Raw genomic sequence first — 26,825 nt, forward strand, 5'->3', positions numbered from 1 at the left:
AGTCCTCTCTCCTGATCAAACTCCTCCACCTCCTGGGAGCATGTGGGAAATACAGCCATGGTACTTTGGAACATGTCGGCACATGTTCATGAATGTCTCAATGCTCCTCAGAAATAAACTAGACCCATAATCTGTAATTCTGTAGTTCTTATTAGACATGAATCAGCATTTCAGCAGCTAGTTTTACAAGTTAACTAGATATTAAGCCTGCTGCTGCTGTGTACATATATACAGCAGTGTGTCAATGTACACAGATTTAATAAGTCATCCCATTATGAAGAACACAACAGGAAATATGTTGTTAAGTAAATATGGAAAATGACAAATCAAACACAACGCTGTATCTCCAAGGTGTGACCGGTCCATGACTCAGCAGCACAAGAGTTCACGACCTCCCTGTTAAAAGCTCTGATCCTGCGTTCAGCGTAGTGTTGGCCTTTGAATTTAAATAATATACATTTAAAGACACTAAATATGTACAAAACGGAGTCTTTCTTTCTCTTTTCAATGCAACTCAGTCACCGACAGCTCCCCGGAGTCTTTGCCGGGAGCCTTTACCTCCAAAAAACCAGAGAGAGTGCCTTTTGTTTTTCTACACCAGGTATTCCTTCTTTTCTTTTCAGAACCTGCTGCCTACATCACCCACAATGCAACTCAACCGTCAACGCTTCATCAGAGCTTCAGATGTAAAATGTGGTCTAGTAGCAGCTGATGTAGCCTCGAGTCTCTAGCGTCCATAATATTTACAGATGAAACAAAATTGATAAAGTAGCATAAAAGGAGATGTTAATCATTATTTTTCTCTTCTTCCTTGGCAAAATATAGTATCAATATTACCCACAATGCACCTAAACTGGCCACAGCTCAGGTGTGTAATATTGCCATAAGCAGAGATGAGATGCTCCTCTGAGATTTAAAAAAAAAAGAAAAAAAGAATTAAGTCTGAGAATGATCTGTTATTGATGGTTATATAAAATAAAGGCAGTAATCATGTCACACTTAAAATTAACCAACTGAACAAACAGCTCATATTGTCACAGGGAAGCTCAGCATCAACACCAGATCATCAATTTTATTCAACAAAAATGCAATTTCTAAAAACGATATGTACAATTTCATTAAGGTACAAAAACTATTTGCAAAACATCATGTGTTGGTCTCGTTCAAAAGGGGACATTTGGCCTTTTTGCTAAATTCATGTGTTTCTACACATTTTTTCCCCTTTGTTACATTCAACCATTTTCACTTTTCTACTTTCATCATCACCGGACCTCCATCTCTTCCACGTCGAGGTGTACTGGGCAGCTTCCAGAGTCAGAGCGCGCCAGTGCTAGAAAAGCCGACCATCCATACATTCAAAGTCAGCCAGAAAAATCCCTTCAGACTCGTCTTTCTGCGCTGACTTGAGGTCGCTCCCTCTCGCTGGAGCCTTCCCGCGACCACCGGATCACGTAGCGGCTTGCCAGCTCCAGGTTCCACTGGTACCTGGAGAGGATCCTCATACAGTCTTCTTTGGAGCAGAGGCCCAGCCTGTACAGCTGCTCAAACTGAGAGGACACACAATGAGAAGACGGGGATCAGAAGCAGCAACTCATGAAAACATAAAGCCACGAACACATCCCGCATGTCTGGAGAAGCAAACCGAGACGCAAACAGTGTTGCGTTAAGAAAACTGTGGCTTATTTGCACTTTTTGGGAGTGGAAATGTTCAGGCCACCACACAAAGCAGGTGTTTTCCTTCAGCATTCAAATGCAAAACACCTGCTGTGAAGTCAGAGTTGAGTCAAACACGCTACAGAATCACATACAGCAGACTTCTGAAGTGTAACTCAGTGATGAATGAGCTTTAGACGTTTTTAAAAACTACATCAAATCACTGTTAGTTGATTCAATTCAAGCTTATGCTTTTTCTCAGTCAAGACAATTAAAACAAGTGACACAGTTTGACAACTTTGCCAGGCAGCATGGGATCATGGGAGTTGCTGTGAAGTTCATCCAACATGACTCTGGATTACATGTTCAGCTTTTAGTCACGTTACGTTAGCTGACTCCCCGTCTCGCTCGCTGACGTTTCACTGGAAGTTACAGCGATCAAACGAGACGCAGACAGACGTCCAGGGGTCTGAACATTGTTGGGATAATGTGAACTCAAAATATATTTAAAAATATATGTTACACAGAATCATATACATTAGACGGTTCAGGGTCATTTATTGGGCATTAAACAAAACAGGGAGGCGTAACACAAGTGTATAAACTCAGACAACAATAGAACGTGTATACAGTTATTTAGATAAATACATATACGTAAACAGTCCATTTTTTGCATTTGTGTAGGTGTGAATGTGACCAATAGACGCTGATGATAATGCGGTTGGCATCTTAATATCAGAAGTTCGACATCAAGAGTCCAGTTCTCCTCGTCCAGGGTTCTGAACCCGGTCCATCCCTCGAGTGCAACAGCTTGATCCTGGATGTTGTGGTGGAGACAGGTCTCTGTAAAGGTGTGGGCGTAACAGTCTCTCATCCTCACTTCCTCCACGGCCTCTCCCTTCCACCAGACGTTATCCGGGAGCAGCCTTGAATCCAAACTTGACGAGCACGTCTCCCATCCTCGACCTCCTCCGTCTCCTCCCCGGGACGGTCTGGCAGAACAGGCTGGAGGGTTGAAAGATGCCGTGGGCGGGGATCATCTCAAGGTCAAAGCTCTTACTCCAAAACCCGAGCTTTCTTCTCCCATGCTGATGATTATAAGTGATACTTCATCATCAGTAACTGGTAACAGTCACGAAAAAAAAAAAAATGCAGCGAACTTTTAAAGAGCTACTGGTCGCAGGATTTGCTGCAGGATGAGCATCTAACTTCTTGACCCTTTATAGAATTGATCAAATGATCCAAATGGAGAGGTTCAAATCAACCTGATCGCTGGAATAAAAAGACTTCAAGTATCAGTATCAGTGGCAGCATCATGCTAAACGACCCGGTCCACAGGAGAACAGCGTGACCGGACTTACCTGTTGGTGCACACCGCCCCCACCTACCCACCACACCGAAGCTCCCAGGTTTGCTTTTAGTACAGTGGACACAACAGCTTCACTGTGAAGCTACATCAACTCAATCTGGCCTCAGGTTTCCTATATGTCAGTGTAGTTTGGGGTGGTTTGATTGAACATTAGTTATATATATTATATATATTATAACATATATTAGGTTATATGCAAAATGTAACAGTACAAGTCCTGCCTTTGCTGATATTTTACATTTTTGGGGTCACTAACTTATTTTTCATTTTTTATTTTTATTTTTATTCAAGTTATACCTGTGGTTATTTCTTAATATCTGTCATTGCACTGTGATTTTATATTTATGTTTTTATCTTTTATTCTATATGTTGTTTATTATTCACTATTTTTAAAGGGTGCAATATGTAAGAATTTGAGTTAAAAAAAACTTGTTTTAAATTATGATGTTAAAAAAAAGCATGATTATTCAACATGTATTGTGTTGCACAGATATCTACTGACGTTAGCATGCTAAGCAGCTAGCCCAGGGACTGTCCTCTCTCACAGTCTGGACCACTCACTGCATGGCTAACTGAGCTGACAAGCTAACGGCAGCTACAGTTAGCAGCAGTTAGCGGTTCCTCTGGTGATGTGCCGCCCCCTGTTTCTTGCCTCACTTCTTACATATTGCAGCTTTACATGCGATTCATGTTGCTTTGGGCTTCTTTTAAATTCTTTTATTGAAGTTGAGTCATTTCGTAGTCTGACCTTGAGTTGTTGCTCAGCGTGCACTGGGTTCCAGTCACTGCGCTGAAGAGCCATATGAACCTCTTCAATGGTCACTCCATGCACTGCTTCCATCACCTGAGCGGAGACGAGCGATGAGGTTTAGATTTCAGTCCATCGAATGAGTTTTCCAACCGAAACAGAAAATACAGATCCGTCTCTCACCTGTGAGATGAGGCCGTCCTTCGTGTTCTGAACGTGAGGCGACTTCTCTCGGTCTCTGTTGCGCTCCCTCTCTCGGTCCCTCTCCCTGGTGTCTGTGTGATCGTCCAGCTGCGGGGTCGAGCGCGCCATGTGGGCCATTTTGACCAGGTTGGAGCCTCCGACTGCCTGCTGGGGTTGGTGTGGGTGTTGCGGTGGCGGATGAGGTTGGGCACCAGGGGGCTGGACTGCCTGCGGAGGCCACGGCGTGCCGGGGGCCGGGAAGTTTTGGGGCCTCCTCTGGGATTTCACGTTGAAACGCTTCAGGTTGGGTGGCGGCGGTCGCGGGGGCGGAATGATGCTGGCTTCGCTGAAGCGGCGCGGGTCCTGCTGCATCTGCACGCTGTGAGCTGCCATCATGGGAGGCATGAGTCTGCCATGCTGATCCACTCTGAGCACCCCGACCGTGTGAGAGCGAGGCCGATGTCCGCTCACGACCGACTCCAGGCTCCGGGACATACCTGAGGACACAGGACGAAGAATTCTTTAATGCACGGTAGCCTTTAAAGCCACAAGAGGGCAGAGTGGTCAACTGTATGAACTGACATGTAGCTGAGTTCCTTCATGTATGGATGAGGTGCTTCATGTCTCATAATAGCAACAAATTAAAAAAAGTTTAAGAGTCCCAGATGACATGAGGTCCACCTCACTCCGCTCATGGTTTCACTGAAAGCTCCTACCTGCCATTTTCTGCAGATTGGAGCCGCCCTTCTCTCTGGCGGGGTTCGGCCTCCAGCTGCCGTTGCTGCACAGGTCAGAAGAGCGAGAACACGTGAGATACACGAACACACCGGACCGTCTCTGTTCACCAGAATACATCGACTGACGGCAGGTGAAGGTTCAGGGCTGCACCGCTGTCGGCATTCCACAACTAAACTCAGTGAGATGAAAGTTTCTCTGTTTGTGTGTGTGAACGGGCTGAATGACAGACATGGGGACATGCTCGTTCAGGAGTCGTAGCCAACAACTCTCTTTCTTTGTTTTGTAATATTCTGGAAAGTCAACAGATTAGAAGTGAAGTGAATGAAGCCAAGGCTGTAAAGCCATAAAAGGGACGCCGACTGTAAAACATTATAGCGTTGCTCAGAACAGCCACTAGTGATGAACTTTGTCTCTCTGGGCCTGTTTGCTTAAAGAGCTGGTTATAATACTTAATATCCTAGTCATTACATGGAACTTAGCTCAGCCAGTAAACTATAACTCCTGCGTTATTTTACATGAAATCAAATACACCAAAGATCCTGAACAAGAGGACTGAAAGAGAAGCTTGACTGACTCGTCCTGGCCCTCAGGTGTCCCCCAGGAGCGCTCGGGGTTGATGTCTCCGTGGCCCGTGTGCTGCAGGCTGCCCTTCATCGGGGGCGAGATGTAAGCTGAGGTAGGCGCAGGGTTGGGCGCGGAGGTCCCGGCGAGGGCAGCGGCGGAGGTCCCGGCGAGGGCAGCGGCGGCGGCGGGAGGGAGCGACGGCGCGGTGAGGCTCGCCGGAAACCAGCCGACGGACAGCGTCCTCTGGTTCTGGCCCTTCCACTCGCACAGCTCCAGACTTCACAAGAGAGAGGAGGAGAGAGTTAGAAACCACAGAGCGTCTGCTGAGTGACGTGAGAGCAGCTTTACAGAGCAACGTTATCAACGCTGTGTTTGATTGCTAATGATGGGTTAGATGTTGTTTGATGCTGAACTGAAAAAAGCGCAAACAGCGACACAACAACAGCATTTGCACCACGACAGTGTCAGAGCTGTTGGACTTGTTCAAACAAACAAAGCAGGCTGCGCTCGAGGACACCGTGAGCTCACGGCTGGAATGCACTTCTGAGTGGAGGCCGATTTAAAGCCCTGTTTCATCTCCACAAAAGGCCCATTGTGTCGGTCAGAGCGTCTCCTTTACTGTTTGAGTCCCACCCTCCTTTCTTCCTCTCACCCACCCGTGGTCTATGACGGTCACAAGGTCGCTGGCCACGAGTGTGAGTTTCCTGGGCTCGGCAAAGTCTCTCGTTGCCTGCACCTCCATCGGTTTAGCCTGCAGAGAACAGACAGAAGTGAGGAAGGTGATACGTCGTTTTTTTTGTTTGTTTTTTTTTCTGAAAAATCTCGAAAAAGCTTCACATGATGTTTCACACCTCTGCCACCATCGTGGTGAGCTGGGCGAAGCTGGGCCTGTCAGAGGGATTGCAGGCCCAGCACTTCCTCATGACCGCGTACAGTTCTTGCGGGCAGTCCGGCGGTCTCTCCAGGCGCTCGCCCTCCCGCTCCACGCGCCACAAAATCTGGATTGAAGAGAGTGACGGTCAGGAGTGTGAAAAACTCTGAATCGTGGCGCGTAATTGCAAAAGCTAATCGACAACAAGGGCGGGGACGCATTCCAGACATGAACACAAGTACGCTGTTTGGCACGAGCTTTGCAAGCAGGTACCTGTCTGCCCGACAGACCGAACCAGGGCTCCTCACAGTAGGTGAACATTTCCCACAGGGTGACAGCGAACATCCACACGTCCGAGGAGTGGGAGAAGGAGCCGACGCGGAGGCTCTCCGGAGCACACCTAGAGGGGAGCGGGTAGCCAGCGATTAGCGAGAATATCAAATATCATTTCCTCCTCCACCTTTGAATCTCGGTCCTCACCACGCAAACGGGATCCTTCTGTGTGCCGACATGATGTAGTGGTCCCTCTCCTGGCTCAGGCCTCGCATGAGGCCAAAGTCGCCGATCTTCACCGTCTCCCTGGACGCCAGCAGCACGTTCCTCGCGGCCAGGTCCCTGTGGATGAACCTCCTGGTCTCCAGGTAATCCATACCCGCCACGATCTGGTTCGCAAAGAGCCAGAGGCGGAGCAGAGGGAACTCGTACTGACGTGAGCGCAGCGTGTCGTAGAGAGAACCAAAGGGGGCCAGCTCCGTCACCTGGAGGACAAACATACAAGCCTCAGTTTTAAATAGATGGACATAATCCTCCCCAGTTAACTCCCCTTCCCTGTGCTCAAACCACCTACCATCTTGAGGGGCTGCGTGAGCACCACGCCGTAGAGCCGGATGATGTTGGGGTGGTCCAGTGACTGCATGGTGGTCACCTCCTGGAGGAAGTCGGTCAGAGTGTCCGGCTGCTTGGACATGCTGCTCTTGAGGGACTTCACGGCGACGGGCAACTGAAGCAAACAGACGAGAGGGACGGAGAATCAGCCGCGTTTCACACTAGACAGGGACGATGAAACGCTCAACGGATTACAAATTACATCTTTACAGTAACTAGAAGAAAACCTCTCTCACCACTCTCCCGGTGGGCGTGTGCCACTCTCCCTTCCTCACCACCCCAAAGGACCCCGAGCCCAGCTTCTCCCCCAGCAGCAGCTCACTGTCCTGGATGAGAGACGGCAGAGCCCGGCCAGCGCCCTCCTGAGGCTGAGCGCGGCCGCCGCCATCGCCCTGCTCCCCGCCATCACCTCGACCGCTCAACACCTGATCACATCAAGAAACCAATGAGAATGTATTACTGGCTGAAACGCGATGATGAAAAAAAAAAGCGTGATGTACACACTATACGACGTACAGTGTGTCTACATGTGTCCGACCTTTGGTATCCAGGAGCGGGATTTCACTTTGTAGCGTTTCAGAGCCTCCCACAATCTCCTTTGTGCTGGAAGAGAGAGCATTTGAGTAACTCTTCAAATATCTGTCACTTTGAGACGGATGGCCAGACAAAACAAGACGTCACCAAGACCTCTGGAAGATTTAGCTGGACGTCTGATAGACTGAATGACAGTGACATGTTGCTGAGCGGGACAGGAATCTAAATCTCCTGCTATAACGCTGGATTCTGGCCAAGATGGAGGACGACAAGTTGGCCCGTTCGTGCCTTTATCCCTCTGTTGAAAAGTGTGACAACTGTGAAGAGTCCCTTCTTCCCTCTGCTTCACTCCGTCTGCTGACGGAGGGCAGGATTTGTGGCTGAGAACTTTAGACTGTCGATGTAGGTGGATTTAAGATTTACGGGCCAAACATCACTTTAGGGAAATTAACCATTAATCCACTGATGTTGTAAATCCAAAAGGTTGATTAGGAGCTTTCCAAAGACAAACACGGCACTGTGGGTCAGCAGGAGACGATGCTTGTTTACACTAGGAGACATCTTAACCCGTCTCAGAACATTAATTACAGAGCCAGAGGAGAACCCGTCCCTGTCTGAGAGGACACGCCTGTGCTGTGGCTTACCTGGTTTGCTGATTCCAATATGCTCCAGGTCCGACTCCTTGACGTAGGAGAAGTGCTCGACGCGGGTGATGTTGAGGCCATCTCTCACGCGCAGGTAGAACTTCTCCAACTGGACCTCGGCCAGGAGTTGGTACAGCCACTGAGTGTCCTGGTCCATCAGCATGACCCGGCTGACCTGCCTGTGGGGTGAAAGGTTAAAAAACACGGTGTGAGGAACTCGATCTTGTTCTCGATCGGTGATACTTTCGAGGAGACCCGAAACTAAACACAAAAGACGCGACAGAGAACAGGAGCTCTTCCTCGCCTCGTTAAAAACACTGTTAAACTTCGCTCCCACTCAGGCCTCGTTAGGTCACCATGGAGACCTCACAGAAAGCCCTCGGTGCCGCGTGCCAGGGGGGGATTTTTCAGCTTTTAGCTACGAGCCAACTTTTAACGAGCTGTTTGTCTCCGGCCACATGACACGGAATCTCAAACTCTGGTCCAAAGCAGCAGAAGTCTTTCAAAGACACGTTTGCGTCTGCTCGGAGTTCAAACGGGCAGTTAGCTGCACAAAACTACAGAACAGGATCAGGACCACTGTAAAAAAAACAAAAAAACAATTAGGTTCTGACTTGAATGAGGAAACACACACATATACTCCCTCAGAAGCATGAACAAGTAGGTCCAGTTGCGGGGCTGATGACCGGGTCGTGACTCATTGTGAGCCTCAGAGAAAAAACGACCTGCCGGGAGTCCTGAGGCAGCGCGAAGAAAAAACCCCAGAGAGGTGGAAACATTATCACGTCTGCGGCTCAGGGACACCAGTCAGACAGGATTCTGTTCACACAGTGTTGATGTGACGTTCACTGACAGACGAGCGTTTCCATCATACACTTAAAAGGTGCATTATGTAAGAATGGGCCGCCCTGGAGTCAAACTGCCATGAAACATGGGCAGCATACCGCCAGATGAACCGCCAACCAATGCTAATGAACCCTTTGATACGTAGGTGAATGATGGTGTTAAAGCAGACAGCACAGGAGCTTTGGAGGGTCTGGAGAAAGAGGCTAGCAGGTTAGCATGCATACTTCAGTGGATATCTCTTCAACACATTACACAGACATCCTGAAAGTTTTCAAACTCTAATTCTTCCATGTTGCTCCTTTAATGTTCACCATTACACCGTCCTCCCTCATATGTTCCTTAATTGCTTTAAAATCGAAAGGGTGATACGCAGCAAATTCTTGTGGAGTTGGCTGTGACCTCTGGCTTCTCCTCCTCATGATAGTGCAGGAGCCGTACAGTCATATATCACCGGCTTATCAGCAGCAGCAGCAGCAGCAGCAGCTATGAGTCAGGGAACATTCTCCTGTCAGCTACCCTGGGAACCAAAACCAAACACCGAGCACTGCTGGCTTTGACGTCTCCAGTGATCAACCTGCTCTTACTTCACCCACCTGATGCTGTAGAGAGCAGCAGGTACGAGCCCGGGCTTGATCCTTTATTTTTACAGGGACAACTCCCCAATTACTGTGCGTGCGGCTTAAGTGCTGGAGTGGGCGTGAGGCAAATTCCCTGCAAGTTGCATTCAAATTCCAAAAAGGGAAACGCACGTTAGCACACACAGAGAGAGAGAGCTCTGTGATCATGAGCCTCTGTGTACAGAGTGATCAATCTTTAACTGCGCTGCTGCTGATCAACCCCGATGGCATGTGAGACCAGGTGTCAAACTATTTCATTCATGGCCACACAGTCGCTGGTTGAACTGGCTGACTTTCATCTCACAAGTCATTATCTGACTTCAAATGGGCCCCGGCTGTGTTTATCCAGCGCAGATACGACCTCTGTCACAAAGCCTCTGTTGACACCGGTGGTGGCTGCTGCTTCTGTAGCTGAAGCCTGAGATCACATCAGGATCAGATCAGAATCAGATCCAGCTCGGGACGACACTCACACAGAGGAACGTGTAACGTCAGCTCACACTCACGCTCACACATTTCTCTGCGTTATCAGAGAAATGAAGGGTGTGTCTTCAGGAAACAAGGTAATGATGCTCTTGCTTTTCAGGTAGACAGTTTGAGCACAGGTGAGACTTTATAATCCTCCCCACAGTGATGATCAGGGAAATGTAACCAACAGATGAAAATATACTCTTCTTACTCTTGTCCCTTAATTACATTAAACATTAGCCTTTTACCCGACCACTCTTCATATGGGAGGTGTTTACTTTTACCTGAGTAATATTTTAATCTCTTTACATTTCATCAGGTGTGACTTAAACTGTAACATTAAACTATAACTGTCTCAGGTAACGCAAAAGTATCTTAAAACTGTGATTAGGTAAAGTAGTTGAGTCTGTAAAGCGAAACAATGTGGACAAAGTTGCTCCGTCAGCTGATCCCAGGCAGCAGGTCCATATGGACCCGGCCGCAGGCGGAACCGTGCTGTGGGACTCACCGTTAAAAGAAGAACCCGCTCTCGGGTCGGTGACAGCTCCTCCTATAACCTCTCAGCCCAGACAGCACTGATCCATGTCGGCTCTGAAACCTGCAGCGACGTCGACCGAAGCTCTCCAGCAAATCACGACTCTGCTCTGGATCCGGAACCAGCTGGGAACGTGCGGACTCCGGTTGATTAAAAAGAAGGTTATAACACAGCCTCAGTCGATCGATCGATCAGGTTACATGTGTCGGTGAGTCTGTATCAGAGTGTTTGTGATCTACCTGTGTGTGCTCAGCTCCCGGCACCGCCTCGTCACAGTCCCTCTGCAGGCCACGCCCCTCTCCTATCTGACGTCTCACCTGAGCGCTTAGACCTGCAGCACACACAAACAACATGAAATGACCTGTACACGTGACCAATTAGTAAGTCATCAGCACATAACAATAACATAAATGTGGGTCAGTAAGGCAGCTTCTGGAAATGTGGTGACTAAATGCACAGACACACACGTGATGCATTGTTTTAGACATTCACTGTACACACACTCATCAGCTTACACATTCACTGTACTCATAGACTGGATTTAAGTTAATACATTCACCTTCTACACACACTGATTTATATAATTTTAGCTTGTACTCTAGCTAATATTGAATGCTAGCGTAATAGATGCACATTATGTACCTAACTCAAACTAAATACTACTTTACAGGGTAAGCCAGGTGTACCTAGCTAAAGCCAAATGCTAGTTTAATAGATGCACCTCATGTACTTACTTTTATAGGTACACCAGCCGTAGCTAGCTAAAACTGTTACTCACAGGGAACATTAAATGTGCCAAGATAAAAGCTACACGCTAGTTTGATGAGTGCTTTTGTAGCCTACTTTCCAGGGTACACTGTGTAGCTACATAGGCAAACTGAATGCTAGTTTAATGGGTGCATTTTATGTACCACGCCAAAGAGCAGTGTTAGTATGATGGGTGCATCTTTTGTAGCCTTCTTAGCTAAAGCTAAACGTTACTTTACAGTGTACACCAGTATCTTGCTAAAGTCCAAAACTAGTTTCATGGGTGCACATTGGTATCTATTTACTTTAAACAAAAAAAAATAATAATAATAATTTTAATGGGTACATCCGGTGTGAACTACCAAGCTAAAGCTAATTGCTAGTTAATAACAGGTGTACCTAGCTAGATAGCTATTTTATTTTATTTATTTGTTTGTTTGTTTGTTTTTTTTTACAACTTTTGTAGGCCAACTAACTAAAGCTAAGTACCAGTTTACTAGGTACATCTACCAAGTGAAACTGGTCACGGGTCACACCGGGCTAAGACTGTTTTAGCTTAGTGGGCCAAACTGATCAAGTACCAACTTTAGTTTTAATTTCTTCACAACAACCCTTAGATTAAATCCTCCCTTCATGAGATATATGTTTGGTCTATTTGAAAGTGAGTTAAACTTTATGATAAATCATGAGGCTGTATTTTCACGAGTAGAAACACCTCAGTAATAAATCATAAAAAATACCATAAACTTCTGTGACTGTATGACTTGCATGACTGTTCTATATAATAGATGTTGTTTTATTGATCTGTCAATTGACTGTAATTAGATGTGAAAATTAAAGGGTCTAAAATGGTAATTGTCATGTTTGTTGTGACGTGTTAATTGACTGAGACATCAGCATCTTTCACCAGTGACCTAAAGTTTCCAGTAAGTCATGGCTGTAGTTCAAGTCATCGCCGTAATTCACATTATTAATTCTCTCCACTGATCGAGCTCAACTGTGTCTGGACTCAAACGAAACTTGCCACGAGCTATGAGTCAAACACAAACAGTGCTCTCTCTCTCTCTCTCTTTCTTTCTTCCATACTTGCTGTTGTCAAGCAGGTTGGACAGGATTTTTTTTTTTTCCCTGCTCTCACGTGGCCGACCATTTGAATGCGAACCAGGCTGCACTTTGCACTTCCTGGTACAGTATCTGACCCAGTCGCTCCTCCCTGCCTGCCTGAGTGACTCTGACACAGATGATACATTCAGTGGAGCAGACACTCAAAGAACCAGGAGCTGATCCAGATATCTATTGACATTCCTTCTAGCATTTCCAACTAAACTAGGTGTAGAGACGGGTTGTTTGATGATGTAGGATTACATTAGAGTTAGTGATGGGTATCTTTAGCTCCTGATACAGCTACAAACACATTTCTTTGTCCCAAGTTGTTTATGTGAATATTACAGCCAACAGTTTAACAAACAACACACATAATTGAGAAATGTCCTGGTGACGAATCAAAATGTCACAACAACTGACAATTTGTTGTAGTCATCCCCAACCCACCCAGCAGGTATTTAAATAACCGCCTGTCACTTCCAGGACTCCACGAGCATTTAATTGTGCCGAGTTAATGAGGGGTGCTCGGAAACGGATGTTTACACTCGTTCTGTCTTCTTAAATCTCTGAGGCCAAAGTTTCCAAGAGTTAGACTGCAGAGTGGGAAGCTGTCTCTCTAGTTTCATGTGTCGTGAGAGGCTGGCCTGCAGGCAGGTGAGGAGACCTGGCCGGTGAATCACTGCTGGGAAAAATGCAGTTTCAGAGGTTTGCAGTGACGTGTCGCAGTTGACAATAAATACGTGACATACGTTAAGTGTGACAGAGAAACAAACAGTGAAGTTCAGAGATGAAAATGAAATGATCTCAGCCAGAAGAGATTCTAAAATGTTATCCATTTTAATGTCATAGGCGGGAAAGTGATCCAAACTAAATTCAAATAAGGTCACGGTCATCTTATTAAATCAAAATACTTTTTTTTTTCTTTTTAAGCAATTACATACATAATACTACTATTATATATGTTGTATTATATACATTTACTTTACAAATGTGTTTTCTGTAAAGTAAACCAAAGTAGAAAATAACAAATAAGATCAAAAAACAGTTAAAGCACAGTTAGAATCTTATATACATCACATGTACACACAACAGCTTTGGACAAAAGCATCTGTAAAATGCCTTAAAATGTATTAATTATATTAATATGTTAAATACATGCGTTTATAAACAGACCTACATTTATATTTGTGTTTAATAACTATGTAAATAATCCTGCATCATGTGAAGTATTGTGAGTAGTGTAAAGGATATCAGAGGCAACATGTAATTATTCTTAATAATTAACACGATAAATCTTATGACTGTAATTATTCATTTGGTCTCCAAAGAGTGGCAGCCACAAGGCATCATGGTTAACACGTCACAGTCGTCATACTCAAGTTATAATGTGAGTAATTTTATTGCTTAAAGAATAAAAACATTAAGAAGTAGTGGAAACAATCCTGCCCGGTCTCATAAAGCATCACCACACGGTGCTCCTGATGAACTCTGGACCAGAGCGACAGCGCCCTCTAGTGGAACCACTCATATCTGTCGCATGTGCATACGTCATCATGTAGCGACAACATGCTTCTCCTGTTACACAGGCTAAAGTTGCTAATAAAGCTCAACATTTGTTTGTTAACATAGAATAAGATTTATAAAAGTGATATTGATATTTTACAACCAACGTTTATCTCAAAGCGTCATTTTTCTTTCTCTACAAAATAAAAGCACCCGGAAGTCCGCTCTCTGTGTGTAAACACATGGCCCCGGGTTCGCGTCTGACACTCAACGATGCCCAAACTCTTGGATTTAAAGTTTCCGGCAGGATGTAAGACTCTCCCCGAAGGCTTCTGGTCCGCCGTGGACGTGTGGATCAAGAAACCTCACGTTGTGAACAAGCGTCTGTGCGGAGTGAGGGAGACAGAGAGCGAAGATGTGGGCAGAGAGGCTCTGGAGCTGCTGCTGCTGGATCAGCCTGAGCTCTCTGAGGACGTGTGCTCCTTCCTGAGCAGCGAGGCTTCACCTGCACAGACACACGAAGAAGACAAACCCTGGTCCTCCAGCGTCAGGACCATCATCCCCAAAGTGAACTGTTATGGCACGAAGCTGCAGAAAGAGCTTGTACTCAAAGGTAAGAGCATGAAGGAAGGCTTCAACCAAACCAACCCAGACCAGACTGTCTGCTGTGTTTTTAAAACTCCCCCTATGTGTTCAAGACTTCACGAGACAGCAGGTGAGCTTCCTGCCATTCGAAGAGGATTCAGATGGGCAGGTGACTCTGAAGAGGGGCAACATTCATCAGATCCAGCTCATCAGTCCGGACTGTGAGGAGTGGTGAGTGTCTGCATGCTGAACAGAACCACAGCCACCCAAGAAGTCCACATTAATGTTCTGCAGCAGGCACCCTGACAAGAGCCGTCTGATTTTTGAAGTGGTGTGCATCGGATCATTATTGTAGCACAAACCAAAGGAAGTGGTTAACTCAGCCCAGGACATCTTTTCATGCTCGGCGTCCAACAACACTCATCAAGACAACACAGACGCTCAGTGTGACAGAGAGAAATACTGAATAGGAACAAATAAAGTAGAGAATTGATCATCGTTTGTTTCACTTTGAACAAAACGTCTAGTGAAGAAAAGGCAGAGATCCAACATGACACACCGTAAATATTGTATGTTACGGTGGATACATAACCCTCTGTTCGCTGTAGAGCTGCTACGACTGATCGATTAGTCGTCAACTATTGAATTAATCACAGACTATTTCTAATAAAGTAAAATATTGGGACATTTTTTGATTACAGCTCTTTAAATGTGAATATTTCCTGGTTTCTTGACTCCTCTGTGACAGTAAACAGGCAGCAGGACAAACATCTTTGGGATGTTTTAAAATATAATTATATTACACAGAAAACAAGATATACAGTTTATCTAAACTCTGACTAATATATACGAGTGTTTGTCTGCAGGGCCTTGGAGCTGCACGTGCTGACTCCAGACGCGTGGTTCTCTGACGGCGTGGCGTACCCTCGGCTGTCCTGGCTGTCCACAGATCTGCTCCCTAAGCTGCTGCGCTGGGCCACCGAGTGCAAGAGCAGCGAGTTCAGGAGCACCCTGTCCCTGCTGCCGGTGGAGAAGTACAGCGTCATGTACCAGCAGCTGAAGGAGAAGTACAAGGCCATGGTCAAGGTAAAGACAAAGGGCCGCCCAGTGCTCCATTTATACAGTTCCCTCCATATTTGCGTCGCTGAGTGCTGGTGTTTTACATCCTCACCAGGTCTGGCCCGAGGTCACAGATCCTGAGAAGTTCGTCTATGAGGATGTCGCCATCGCTACGTATCTTCTTGTGAGTTTTCTAAAATCAGTGATTCATTGACGGTTGATGTGTGGCCTGAAGAAGAAGAAGAAGAAGAAGAAGAAGAAGAAGAAGAAGAAGAAGAGCCCCCCGTTCCTCGTGTGTCTCTTCACACTCATTTCAAGCATGTCTGACCGCCGCCAGGTGTACCGACATGCCCATGTATGTTTCTGTGGGCGACACTCATTTTTTTATCTGTCGTGAAGGTGACAGGTGTCAGGTGACAGGTGTCAGGTGTCAGGTGACGCAACCAAAGCTGGGTCAATCAATTAGAATGTGAAACATGACCCACTTTAACCAATTGGCATGTCAAACCAGAGGCAGGGGAAAGTGTGGCAGCCGCAGCAGGTGTCACTGCAGGTGTAGATGAGGCTCTGCTGACATGATTGAAAGCTGTGGAGAACATCCAGTAGTATTGTGTGTGTGTGTGTCACTGTGTGTCACTGTGTGTCACTGTGTGCAGGTTCTGTGGGCCGAGGAGCGAGAGGAGAAAGGTCTGACTGGCAGGCAATCGTTCGTGGACCTGGGCTGTGGAAACGGCCTCCTGGTCCACATACTGACCAAGGAAGGGGTGAGTGAGGTTGGGTCATCAGATTCTGATTGGTTTGAATGGAAAGTATGAAGTATGAAGTGGAATATCCTTGAGTTAGCTGACCGGCGCTCTTTCCACGGACAGATTCGTGCTCTCAAGCTCTTGTTTTCGTCCGACTCTCGACTCAGGAGTAACGTCAGGGTGACACGTGGCCGCTGGTGTGTTACTGTGTGATAAAATAGTCTCCGTGCGACCGGCTGTGTCAGGTTGATGTGTCAAACCTCAGACACATGTGGCTTTGTGTGCCGGGCTATCTTTACTATCGTCTGTTACGTCAACCGAGAAACCACAGACCTAAACGTGGGCCTTTTTTAAAATAATCAGCTGCTGATGAGTAGCGAATCAAACATGTTCACATTACACATCGCAAAAAGTCAACAACAGTGTTCAACAAAACCAGAACAAACGTTACATATCCATGTTTTATTAATGTGCCGCTGAAACAGGATGCAGACGCTTCGCTTAAAAAAAAGAAAACAAACCAACAATAAATGTGTACAAATGGAATCATGCAGAATTTAAATATAAGCAACACAATTCCATCTCTCTCTCTCTCTCTCTCTTTTCTAGTGAGGCGTGTTCATCTGAGCGCCTCCATATTTGAACAGTCTCACCCAAACTAACACGATCCCTCGACAGCTTGAATAAATAAATTGCACGTCATAAAAGTAGAATTCAGCTAATCATTCTGCTTGGATCCTCTTCTTATACCAGGTCATTACAGTCATGTGCGGCTCGGCTCAGGCAAAGCGCTTCTTTGAGCTAAAGCTAACGATACCTTTGTGTAGCAGGTATAAAGTTTGTCACGTCCACCATGTCAGTTTCAGATATCTCTCCAGAGCTCTCGTTGTTCATCCTGAGCAGGAACACGAATATCTTTTCTAAGTTTGGTGTCCATCCATCCGACGGCTGATAGTAAGTCTCAGTCTAGCTGACCGCTCTGAGCGCCTCTTGTTAAGCGCTGGCCCTTCACAGCACGAGTCTTTCAATCAGCCTGATTGTCCCTGGCAGCTTAATCAATGACACGGGGCCCGTTGAGCCCAGGCGAGGGGACGCGCATATCTAAATTCATTACATCTGCAGCACTGTGTCGCCCAAAACGGCCGGTCACAAACCGAGACGGGTGTAATTGAATGCACGACCAGCAGTTGATGGTGCGAGTGTGTATGTGGCTGAGGGCGATTAGCCGCTGACCGTCACGCCGTCTTGTGTTGCAGCATCCTGGAAAGGGCATCGACGTCCGCAAGAGGAAGATCTGGGACATGTACGGCCCCCGGACCCTGCTGGAGGTGAGTGGGCCGAGCACCAGGAAAGGCGGATTAACTGCAGCCAAATTTGGCTTTTTAATTAGTGTTATTATCTTTTTCGCGTGGAATTCATATCGCACGCTGCGTCGTCTCAGCTGTCAGCGCCCCCTCACTGCTCCGCTGTGGGAACCCGGTTAACTCTTGATCGTGCAGGTTGTATCAGACGCACTTTTCAACACGAGAAAATCTTTAACTTTAAACTGCAATTCCATGATCAGTGGAGCACGATAAAGGTAAAGATCATGTGATATGATGTATGTGGTGAGATTTTCCCCCCTGAACTGTTCCCGAACGAACGTTTGGAACATTTGCAGGGAAACTCTGCCCTCCTAAAAAACACGCCACCTTCCTGTCTGCCTCCCAGCCTCAGTCATTCATTTGACAACAAGCTGCTGACTGCTTCCATTTCAGCTCATCTATTATTGACTGACTTCTGTGGAGCAGACGTGGCAGCACGATCCTTGTGTGGCCCCAGGAGGAACTGTGCTCGGCCCTTCTTCTGGGAGCTCTCTCTGAAGCACACATGCCTCAGTGCTCTTAAACTACATCGACGGGCTGGCAGCCGAAATCTGGATTTGCTGGCTTTGTGTTTTTTTTTGTTTATATAAACGCCATCAGTGTTCCAATCTAAAGGCTCAATGAATGTTCATCCAGGTGACATTGACAGGAGATTTGAAGAGTGTTTAGAAGATTAAAAAAGTTCTCCCTCTAAGTCAGGATCCATAAATTGATTTAGAATCAAATCACGCTGTGTGCATCTTCCCTGCTCTGAGGAGCTCTTGTGCTTTTTGGGTCTTTGCTATTTCAGGAAAAGGCAATTACTCCCAGCGAGAGCTGCTTATTCCCGGGTACGGACTGGCTGATTGGGAACCACTCAGACGAGCTCACACCGTGGATCCCCGTTATAGCAGCCAGGCGAGTCATCAGCAGACACAATCTCACTCAGCAGCTCAAGTGCCAGCTGATCTCTCCAATTGGGAATATCATTATGGACGTGTGACTGTGGGTGTGTGAATATGTGTGTCTGTTTGTTGGTTCACTGGTGTGTGTGACCACCTGATGGCGATGTTGAGCCTCAGTCTGAGGATTGTTTCTGTGGTGAATCTTGGTGAAAGTAACACAAACTCAAACATTTTAGCCCTCCAGGTCTGTACTGATCATCTAGTTTGACTCTGGGTAATAACTTGTCTCCCGCTCTCGCTGCAGGTCCTCTCACTGCTGCCGCTACTTCGTCCTGCCCTGCTGCTTCTTTGACTTCTATGGAAAATACCAGAGGCGCCAGTGTAAGAAGTCTCAGTACAAGGAATACATCGACTTCATCAGCGAGGTGAGCCAAGTCAGTGGCTTCAACACAGAGGAGGACTGCCTGAGAATACCTTCCACCAAACGGGTAGGCCGTCCACAGTCGGAGCTCCGCTGCTTGACTTTCTGTATTTTGAGACTTGTTGAACTTTTGTCATATTGTGTGATTGATGTCTTTTCACAAATGTTTTTTTTTCTTTTAATCTGTGCTTCAATAACAGATTTTGACATCAATTTAATTTGGCTGTTGGGCCTCTTTGACAATCGAAAGTGCTATATAATTAAAAGTTTTAGTTCTGGAGCATATATTGTCCCTCGGTTATAAATTATAATTATTTATATATTTATATAAAACACATGTTCACACTCGAGCTTCTCACAGTGCTGCCGTGTGTAAAAAGACTCTATAGTAATAGAATGTGTGGGTGGTATGAAGTCGAGGCAGCATGCTGGTTTCTTGAATAGCTGCTGCACGTGTACCTGATGCCAGTGAAGACGGAGGTGTGATTCTAACTCTGGTTGCGTCATTTCTCTTCTTTTTTTCACCCTGATCTTCAAGGCGCCTTGAAGGTTCTTTCATTCTGGTGTGGGAGTCATCAGATCTCCTATTCCTTGTCCTTCAGACAGTCACAGCTGTGCACCACTGCTTTCTCTCCACCCGAGCCCTGTTTATTACAGACGGATATGTCATTTCTTGCCTTTTGAGTTTCTGGTTTCACAGTTTTGAGCGTCGGTGCCTCTGGGAGAGTCGTCCTGACGTTCAGCTCGTCTCTCTGCAGGTGTGTCTGGTGGGAAAGTCCAGGAACTACCAGCTACCTGACGAGGCCGAGGCCGAGCAGCGGAGGGCTCATTACGTCAAGAGCCGCCAGACTGCCTCCGGGATCACAGTTCAAAGGTCAGACGTCGGACATGATGGGGAAAGTTGCCATGAGAACAGAGACAATGACAGGACCCCCGGGAGCAGCTGGGGAGCCGGGTTCCAGCCCAGAGACAGGGTTGAAATGGTTCGGAACTGCGCTTCTCTCCCGCGGGACTTTGTTGACGGCGTCGTCCTGCGGGTTGCTAATGTCCTGCTGGGAATGACCGAGGATGACGGCAGCGGCTGGAACCGAGGAGGTAAAACCGCCAGCAGCCACAAAACACCAGAGATAAGCAAACAAATCACACAAGTCTCCCTGGATATGAGCTGCTGCTGAAGTGATGAACAGGTCCTGATTAAATCCAGAGCAGGACACATCATTCTGTGAAGCCTGCTCACCCACACTTATCATACTGCACCCTGGGAATTTTCTGAATTCACAACTTTGTAATATCTGTCAGCTGTACGGTGCCTAAAAGGAAGAGATGATTATTAACAGAGGGAATGAAGCGCAGAAAAAATGGGTTGAAAAGATACAGAGTTTATAATGTTTTTATTTTATGTCTTTATATTTAATAGTTACAACATAAACACAACAGTAAAAACATTAACATACTTCTCTGTGTTAGGAGGAAATCTTCAGGCAAAATGTCTTGATTTAGTCTTCTTATACCATTTTAAATGTTTTATCACAATATGCGATATAAAAACACATGTAGCCTAGCTACTGAAACCTGCTCAGCTAGTTAAATTAGCCTTAGCAGGAGTTTAGCTAGTTTTGGCTTAGTTTTTTTATCCGTCATGGTTGGATTTAGCTCCTAAATTAGCTTAATCACTGCACCAATGTGTGTTCAGAGTAGTATAGACTGGTAGGCAACTACAAATAAGATATTTAGTTGGTTGAGAAGGTATCACTGTCTTTCTGTAGGTTAAATATGAAGCTGAAGACAACAGCAAGTTAGCTTAGCTTAGCATAAAAATGGTAACTGCTAGCCTGGTTCTGTCGCACAGTTGTTCACATTGTTTTGTATGAGTGAAGTGTCAATTTTCCTCCTCTGTTAGCTAAGTTAACCAGCTAGTTGTAGCCTTATGGACAGTTATGACTGTCATCTATTTATTATCATTCTCTTTCCATTTCGTCTTTATTCTCCAGAGAGAAAATAAGCGTGTTCCTAATAACATCAGACTGTTTCTTCAGCTCCGTTTCGACTGAATGTGAGTTACTGTGTTTGCCATAGATGTAACCTCACAACCAAAGCAACGCCGATGAATCACGTCTCACATTTCTCGTCGGTACCTTGAGAATATATTTCGAGGTGCTTCGTGGCACGTTGGCAGCTTTTGCAGCATCTGAACCTCTCGCCCGACCCCCCCCATCATCCTATCTAACCCTCTGAAGCCTCTGTCGCCGACGCCCCGCCCCCTCTCGCCATCAGTCGGCAGGGCGTCGGTGACACAGAGCGAAGACGCTTTGAACTCTGAGCCTCATCCTCTGCAGCCGACCTCCTCCTGCTCTGCACCGCACAGTACAGAGAGGGCGACACACACGACACACACAGCGCACACAACGCACACACAAAACACACACACAAAACACACTGTTACTCACACACCGCCCACGCTTCACCTTTGTCAGCGCCTCTGCTGCCACACACACACACACACACACACACACACACACACACACACACACACACACACACACACACACACACACACTGAATGAGACAAGGAGATGAGCACTACTATGATTAAAACAGAAGATTCCCCGTCAGGATGTCAGCGGCGAAATTAGAGGTAGAAAATCTGCGACAGAGCGAATAAAGGGAGCGCGCGACTCTGTTCAGAGATGACGGGATGAATAATGCACCACCAGCTATGATTTATGCATGAGTATGCATTTGTATTGAGGTATTCCTACCAGTTATCTGCTGTGTAAGAACAAAGGGTAACTTGAGGGTGAGTCAGCCTTTATTGAACAGATCCGGGGGGCTCAGAGTCATCGGAGGGATTGTGAGATTCACTCTTCGCTGTTATTGCATCTTTAAAGAGTGCGAGCATTATTGATATTCTAATATATCAGTTTTTGATATTGAAAGATACTTCAGCAGAATCTTTGTCATATATTAGTGTTTAATTAGAATTTCAGTGACTCCTGAGCTCCTCGTCTTCTGTATAGATGTTGGCTTTCGCAGCGTCTCTGTCTGTGAAAGTGAGTAATTTAAGCCAAATGCAGCTGTCCACTTCACTTTGAGTGAAGGTACTAACTCCCGCAGGCTGTGCTGCTGACTGCCGTTATGCAATCGTGCAGAGAGCAGAAGGCAATGTGTATCTTTACATCTAACATGCAACACTAGACCTCAAATCAGGAGAAATCAGTCAAATGTGGTTTCTTCAGCAGAAAGTCAGACACTTCACGCAGCGTCTGGTGTTGAGATAACACCCTGTTCATGATATTAGAGGAATCAAATGATCTACAGCTCAATATTTACAGCTGGTGTTAGTCAGCTGCTTTGGATTGCTGGTGTGACAAAATCAGCGTATTAGCTATTAATATGTCATCTTGGGCTCTGGGCAGCAGTATTGGGCATTCTTACTATTTCTTTGACATTTTGAGTGGCTTGTTTTTCAACAGTGAAAATAGCAGATGTAATGTTTTGTTGGTAATTTAAAACTACATTTGTTCTGCTCCTGTTGTCTCATTATAGATCATTTGGCAGCCCCGCCCTACAGCATATCCTGCTTTATCATCTGTTTTACTATAAATGTAACTTTAATTTACATATCAAACATCCTGCTCTGTTGAAGACATCTTGAAGCTAGGGACTGAGACCTTCAGCTCATTAGAAAACTGTTAACTAAGATAATAAATCAAGACAGAAGTAGGCTTGTTCTCTCATAAGCTTACATAACATCGGCTTGATTTTGAAACCAGTGGGCTTCACCCTGCTGACCATTAGAGATTGCAGGCTAAAACTATCTCAGTAGAGTGAGTTTCGTTGTGTTCTCTTCTCTCCCTCCTGGCTCGTCGTCTGGACCCGTGGAGCAGAGGTCCGACTCTCCGGCCAGGTGAAGGCCGTCAACTGTTTTTGGGATCGTGTCTGTCAGCGAGCAGCGGCCGCGTGTCGCAGATTGATCCTTTAAATGTTTTTAGTCACCACTCAGCAGACTATCAGCTGATTCTGTCCACTCAGCCTGATTCTGAATTGGCTTAAGTAGCGAAAAAACAATCATCCACAACAAGCAATCAGTCACCGGCCGTCTTAGCGGTCTGTGCAGGGGGCGTTCAGTCTGACTGTGCACCAGGCCGGGCCGTTAATAATGGTCTGTGTTGGTCTTAGTCCAAACAGAGTCGACTCTGTCAATACTGACCTTCTCCCATTAATCCCCATTAACATCCCGGGCAGTAAAGGGCAGCTCTAAACGCCGTATTGATATTATATTAAGGCCTGGAGCTCCCTGGCGTCTGTGCTGTAGGACGGCAGTCTGCCCGGTTTCACACTCTGCAGTGTAGTTTGGCGGCGCAAGTGTCTGTGAAAGTGGGAGTGCGTCGCATATTTTGGGGATTATCTCAGCAACAGGACCGGCTAAATTTAGGACGTATTAAAGTGGACAATATGTTTTCTCATGGATCTCAGAAAAAACAGTTGTTGGAAAAGTGAAAATACCACGGCTCTAAACGCAGCCGTAGATCTCCTGTGACTTTAATTAAATTGACCAGGTGAACTTGGAGCCGAGGCTCAGGCAGTATATTTAAATTCTCTCGCGGTGAATCATCTCTAAGCCGGCGGGGATTGCCTGAAGTGCCACCGGAGGTTTGGCGTTAAAGCGCGATGAAGATGGCATTAGGGCGTCTGCAGATTGAGGTCAGATATTGTTTATGAAAAGGCACAAAGGAGCTTTAGAAATCCTGCCGCGTGTCCCTCTCCAATATGAGGAGGTAGAGAGGGAGGATTGTCATTTCTACAAACCAAAGGTCAGCCCTGATTGAATTCTCTTCTGGGGGAAAAAGGGCAAAGCCAGAAATACCGAAAACCTCCTGAATTGGAGCCCAGAGGCGAGGTGCTGCGAGCTCAAAGGGGCGCGCCTTTTATCTGCGCACCATTGGCTCGAGCTCGCAGCGCAGACTCTTGTGTGTTTCAATGTCCCCCCTGCCTGCTTCTTTCGCTCTTTGGTATCTAAAATAACCGTCCCGGTGGGAAAGTGACGACGGTGACTCAAGCTCTCGAGCGGGCTGGTGGGAGATGCAGCGGTGAAATGCACGCTGGTCGCTCTGACAGCTTGTTGGAGCAGCTTTAAATGAGCACACTTCACAGCCCTGACTAACACTGAGAGACAGTGACAGAGGTGTGTTTTGTCCGTGTAAAACCTTCTGTATAAAGCAGTTGTGGATATATATATATATATATATATATATATATATATATATATATATATATATATACACACACACACATATATATATATGTGTCAGTACCACAGACAAAGATGCTTTTTTTTCTCCCTCTGTCATGGCGGGTGAAGATTATTTCTGTGCATGCCTGAAGCACCGCATGTTAATATATTGATGAACGTGGCATCGACAGACCTCCTCCTGCTCTTTTGTCACACTGTGTCTTTGCTCTGGTCCTTTCATCCCGCCCCCTCCCCGCCTCCCCTCCATCCTCCTCCGCAGGCAGCCTCTCTGTGAGCGAGGTCGCCGGGCTGCTGGAGCAGGAAACCCTGCGGCGGCTGAAGAAAGAGTGCGGAGGTCTTCAGACGCTGCTCAAGAACAACCACCAAGTCTTCAGAGGTAGCCGGACTCGTCACACTTCTTCACAGCTCAGTCCAAATAACGACAGAGGAAGCGAGTTTATTTATTGTTCATTGTACTGTATTACACCGACTCCCACTGCTGGTGTCAAGTAACATCCATCATTTGTGCCAGATCACACCTCGGCCTCCCCCTGAAGTGTTTTATCTGTCGCTCGTTCTCTTGCAGTCGAAGGAGGGCGGGTGTACGTCAGAGACTGGAGGGACAGGAAGGCCTCCAGGGCGAATACCAAGAGGACGCCCGTGGCCCCCGGCGCCCTGAAAACCCGTCCCTGCTGGTTCTATGACCATCACCCTCAGCGCTGCCCCCTGCAGGCTGAACACTGTGCCTTCGCCCACGGACCAGAAGACCTGCGACCCTCGACGAGACCTCTGAAGAAGATAAAACAGGACGCTTTCTGATTGGCTCTTGCCTCTGATCATCAGCGTTCAGCCACAGAGAGGAAGAAGTTCACTTCCGAGGGGTTTTATTGATGTGACGTTACATCATTTCTGGGAATTGAGGTTTTGAGATTTCACAGTATCGCCTTTCATCCGTGTGACGCGTCCTGCTGCAGCTTCAGTCTCACAGCTGGAGCTCGCCGACTCCTCTGGTCTACATTGTCCGCTGACATGTAATTTCCAGGGATTATCCTTTTTTAATTTATTTAAGAAGTGGACTTGTTCAGCTCCGACACGTGTAAAGTCACTGTCAACTTATATTAAAGTGTGTTCCAGGTAACATCTTGGTATTTATTTAAAGATTAGAGTCTATCGTGGCTGTTTCTGTTTTTTATCATTTCTTGTCCCAGTGAGAGTTTTTTTTTTTTTTTTTTTTGGTCCAGCACTCAGCATATTCTCCAACTTTCAACTCCGCTGCAGCGAAACTTTAAAAGCTTTTGCAAACATCACTCTGACAGTTAATTCACCTCAGACTGGTACTTTGAGGTTCACGGTCAGGGCGGAGGATAAAGACTGGGTGGCGCTTGAACAAAGTAAATGTTAGCACCATGAATTATTTGTTGGCGGGAGTCGAGGGTGAGCCGCATGGCGTCCCCTCTGGACGGCGCTCACCGCTGAGTCGCTCCGGCGTGGTTTGCCGTCACCCCGTGGCTCAAATGTCAAAGACCCTGAGGCCCAGCCAGGTGCGGGGGGGGGGGGACGACAACAATCAGATCATTTTAATCCGTCTCTATGCTGATATCGATTATGAATTGATGAAGCTGGAAGCATCATCGTCAGCAACAATTTAATAAATGTGAGTCTATCACAGGATATTTAACGATGTGCTGAGTGCAGTTCTCATCAAACGACATCTCGGTCGTCACTTTGGTCCCGTTCGAGTCCACTGAAGTGCTAAATAACTCCTGAGGTTAAAGGCTCACTTCACACTAAGTATAGTAAAAACATTTTCTCAATATTTTTGACCAGAATAAAGCAAATTAAATGTTCGAAAAATGACAAATTGGCTCCTGTTTTTGACTCGTCTCATAATTTGGAGTTAAAAACATTATATTTTGACTCACTGTCTTTTACTTTCCTCTTAGCATAGCTAGTTTGACTCGTATTTGGATTGATTGCATAGTTTCGTTGGAGCTTAGTAATGTCTGACTTAATTTTGCAATTCTGTATTTTGGTATATATTATTTGGGTTATTATTCTTATATTTTCTGCTTAGTTTCTCACATCTTTGTCTATGAAAATGTAAGTCTGACTTTAAGAGTCCTAACTTACACTTACTGCCCACTTTTACACATTGCTTTGTCACTATTTTTGTTAAGTAGTATATGGTAATTGTGACTTGTTTTTTCATAATTTACATCAACTGACCCTGTAAAAAGCTTCCTGTCTTAAACCAAGCAGCGTGTCCAGTTTCAGGTAGCCGTCATGTCATGTGCATGGAATCGTTCCTCGGCGTTCCTGCTCAGAGTGTAAAATCCAGAGTTGGTTACATATTAGCAGCCCGGTAGCTGCCGTATCCCCGGGAGCTGAGAGGCTGTGTCATTGCTGACGGATGTATTGACTCAGCCTGACCGCAGGTTCGTCCACATGCAGGAGAGCATCTTCACGTTTCTCTGGATCATTCTGAGTGCTGATGGATAATTCATCGAAGGGGAACGTGTGGACG

The 26,825-nt window shown here is 46.2% G+C and overlaps 2 protein-coding genes across 6 annotated transcripts; one reads left to right on the forward strand and one right to left on the reverse strand.

The window, feature by feature from the left end:
- Positions 1–1,046: 1,046 nt before the first annotated feature.
- On the reverse strand, positions 1,047–11,492 carry tnk1 (tyrosine kinase, non-receptor, 1). 5 transcript variants are annotated; one of them, XM_037112890.1, is made up of 16 exons: positions 11,390–11,492; positions 10,895–10,986; positions 10,629–10,780; positions 8,190–8,368; positions 7,550–7,614; positions 7,248–7,436; positions 6,974–7,126; positions 6,607–6,884; positions 6,400–6,526; positions 6,107–6,253; positions 5,912–6,006; positions 5,266–5,532; positions 4,670–4,734; positions 3,954–4,450; positions 3,771–3,866; positions 2,040–2,741 (listed from the first exon to the last, which is right to left on the reverse strand). In XM_037112890.1, the coding sequence occupies exons 4-16, from the start codon at positions 8,350–8,352 to the stop codon at positions 2,565–2,567; spliced, it is 2,319 nt and encodes a 772-aa protein (XP_036968785.1). In that variant the 5' UTR covers positions 8,353–8,368; positions 10,629–10,780; positions 10,895–10,986; positions 11,390–11,492; the 3' UTR covers positions 2,040–2,564. The 5 variants fall into 5 exon arrangements, with proteins under 5 accessions (XP_036968783.1, XP_036968785.1, XP_036968784.1 ...); XM_037112888.1 differs by lacking the exons at positions 2,040–2,741; positions 10,629–10,780; positions 10,895–10,986; positions 11,390–11,492 and adding exons at positions 1,047–1,547; positions 8,824–9,869; XM_037112889.1 differs by lacking the exons at positions 10,895–10,986; positions 11,390–11,492 and having other exon boundaries at positions 10,629–10,888.
- Positions 11,493–13,969: 2,477 nt separating this feature from the next.
- Positions 13,970–26,158, forward strand: trmt44 (tRNA methyltransferase 44 homolog). Its single transcript, XM_037112923.1, has 11 exons — positions 13,970–14,622; positions 14,708–14,825; positions 15,461–15,680; positions 15,769–15,837; positions 16,310–16,417; positions 17,656–17,727; positions 18,554–18,660; positions 18,952–19,135; positions 19,827–20,163; positions 24,582–24,698; positions 24,888–26,158. The coding sequence occupies exons 1-11, from the start codon at positions 14,283–14,285 to the stop codon at positions 25,118–25,120; spliced, it is 1,905 nt and encodes a 634-aa protein (XP_036968818.1). The 5' UTR covers positions 13,970–14,282; the 3' UTR covers positions 25,121–26,158.
- Positions 26,159–26,825: the final 667 nt, after the last annotated feature.

Source organism: Acanthopagrus latus, chromosome 10, assembly GCF_904848185.1.
Source record: "Acanthopagrus latus isolate v.2019 chromosome 10, fAcaLat1.1, whole genome shotgun sequence".
Classification (NCBI taxonomy): Eukaryota; Metazoa; Chordata; class Actinopteri; order Spariformes; family Sparidae; genus Acanthopagrus; species Acanthopagrus latus.

Excerpts from the sequence above, each read along its gene's own strand:
- tnk1 (XM_037112887.1), bottom strand. The coding sequence starts at position 8,843 with ATGCTTCTGAGGGAGTATAT. Across the intron at positions 6,885-6,973 it reads TCACGCAGCCCCTCAAGATG|GTGACGGAGCTGGCCCCCTT; the intron begins GTAGGTGGTTTG and ends TTTGTCCTCCAG. Across the intron at positions 5,533-5,911 it reads GTGACCGTCATAGACCACGG|TCTGGAGCTGTGCGAGTGGA; the intron begins GTGGGTGAGAGG and ends TCTCTTGTGAAG.
- trmt44 (XM_037112923.1), top strand. The coding sequence starts at position 14,283 with ATGCCCAAACTCTTGGATTTAAAGTTTCCGGCAGGATGTAAGACTCTC. Across the intron at positions 15,681-15,768 it reads AGTACAAGGCCATGGTCAAG|GTCTGGCCCGAGGTCACAGA; the intron begins GTAAAGACAAAG and ends CATCCTCACCAG. Across the intron at positions 19,136-19,826 it reads GAATACCTTCCACCAAACGG|GTGTGTCTGGTGGGAAAGTC; the intron begins GTAGGCCGTCCA and ends GTCTCTCTGCAG.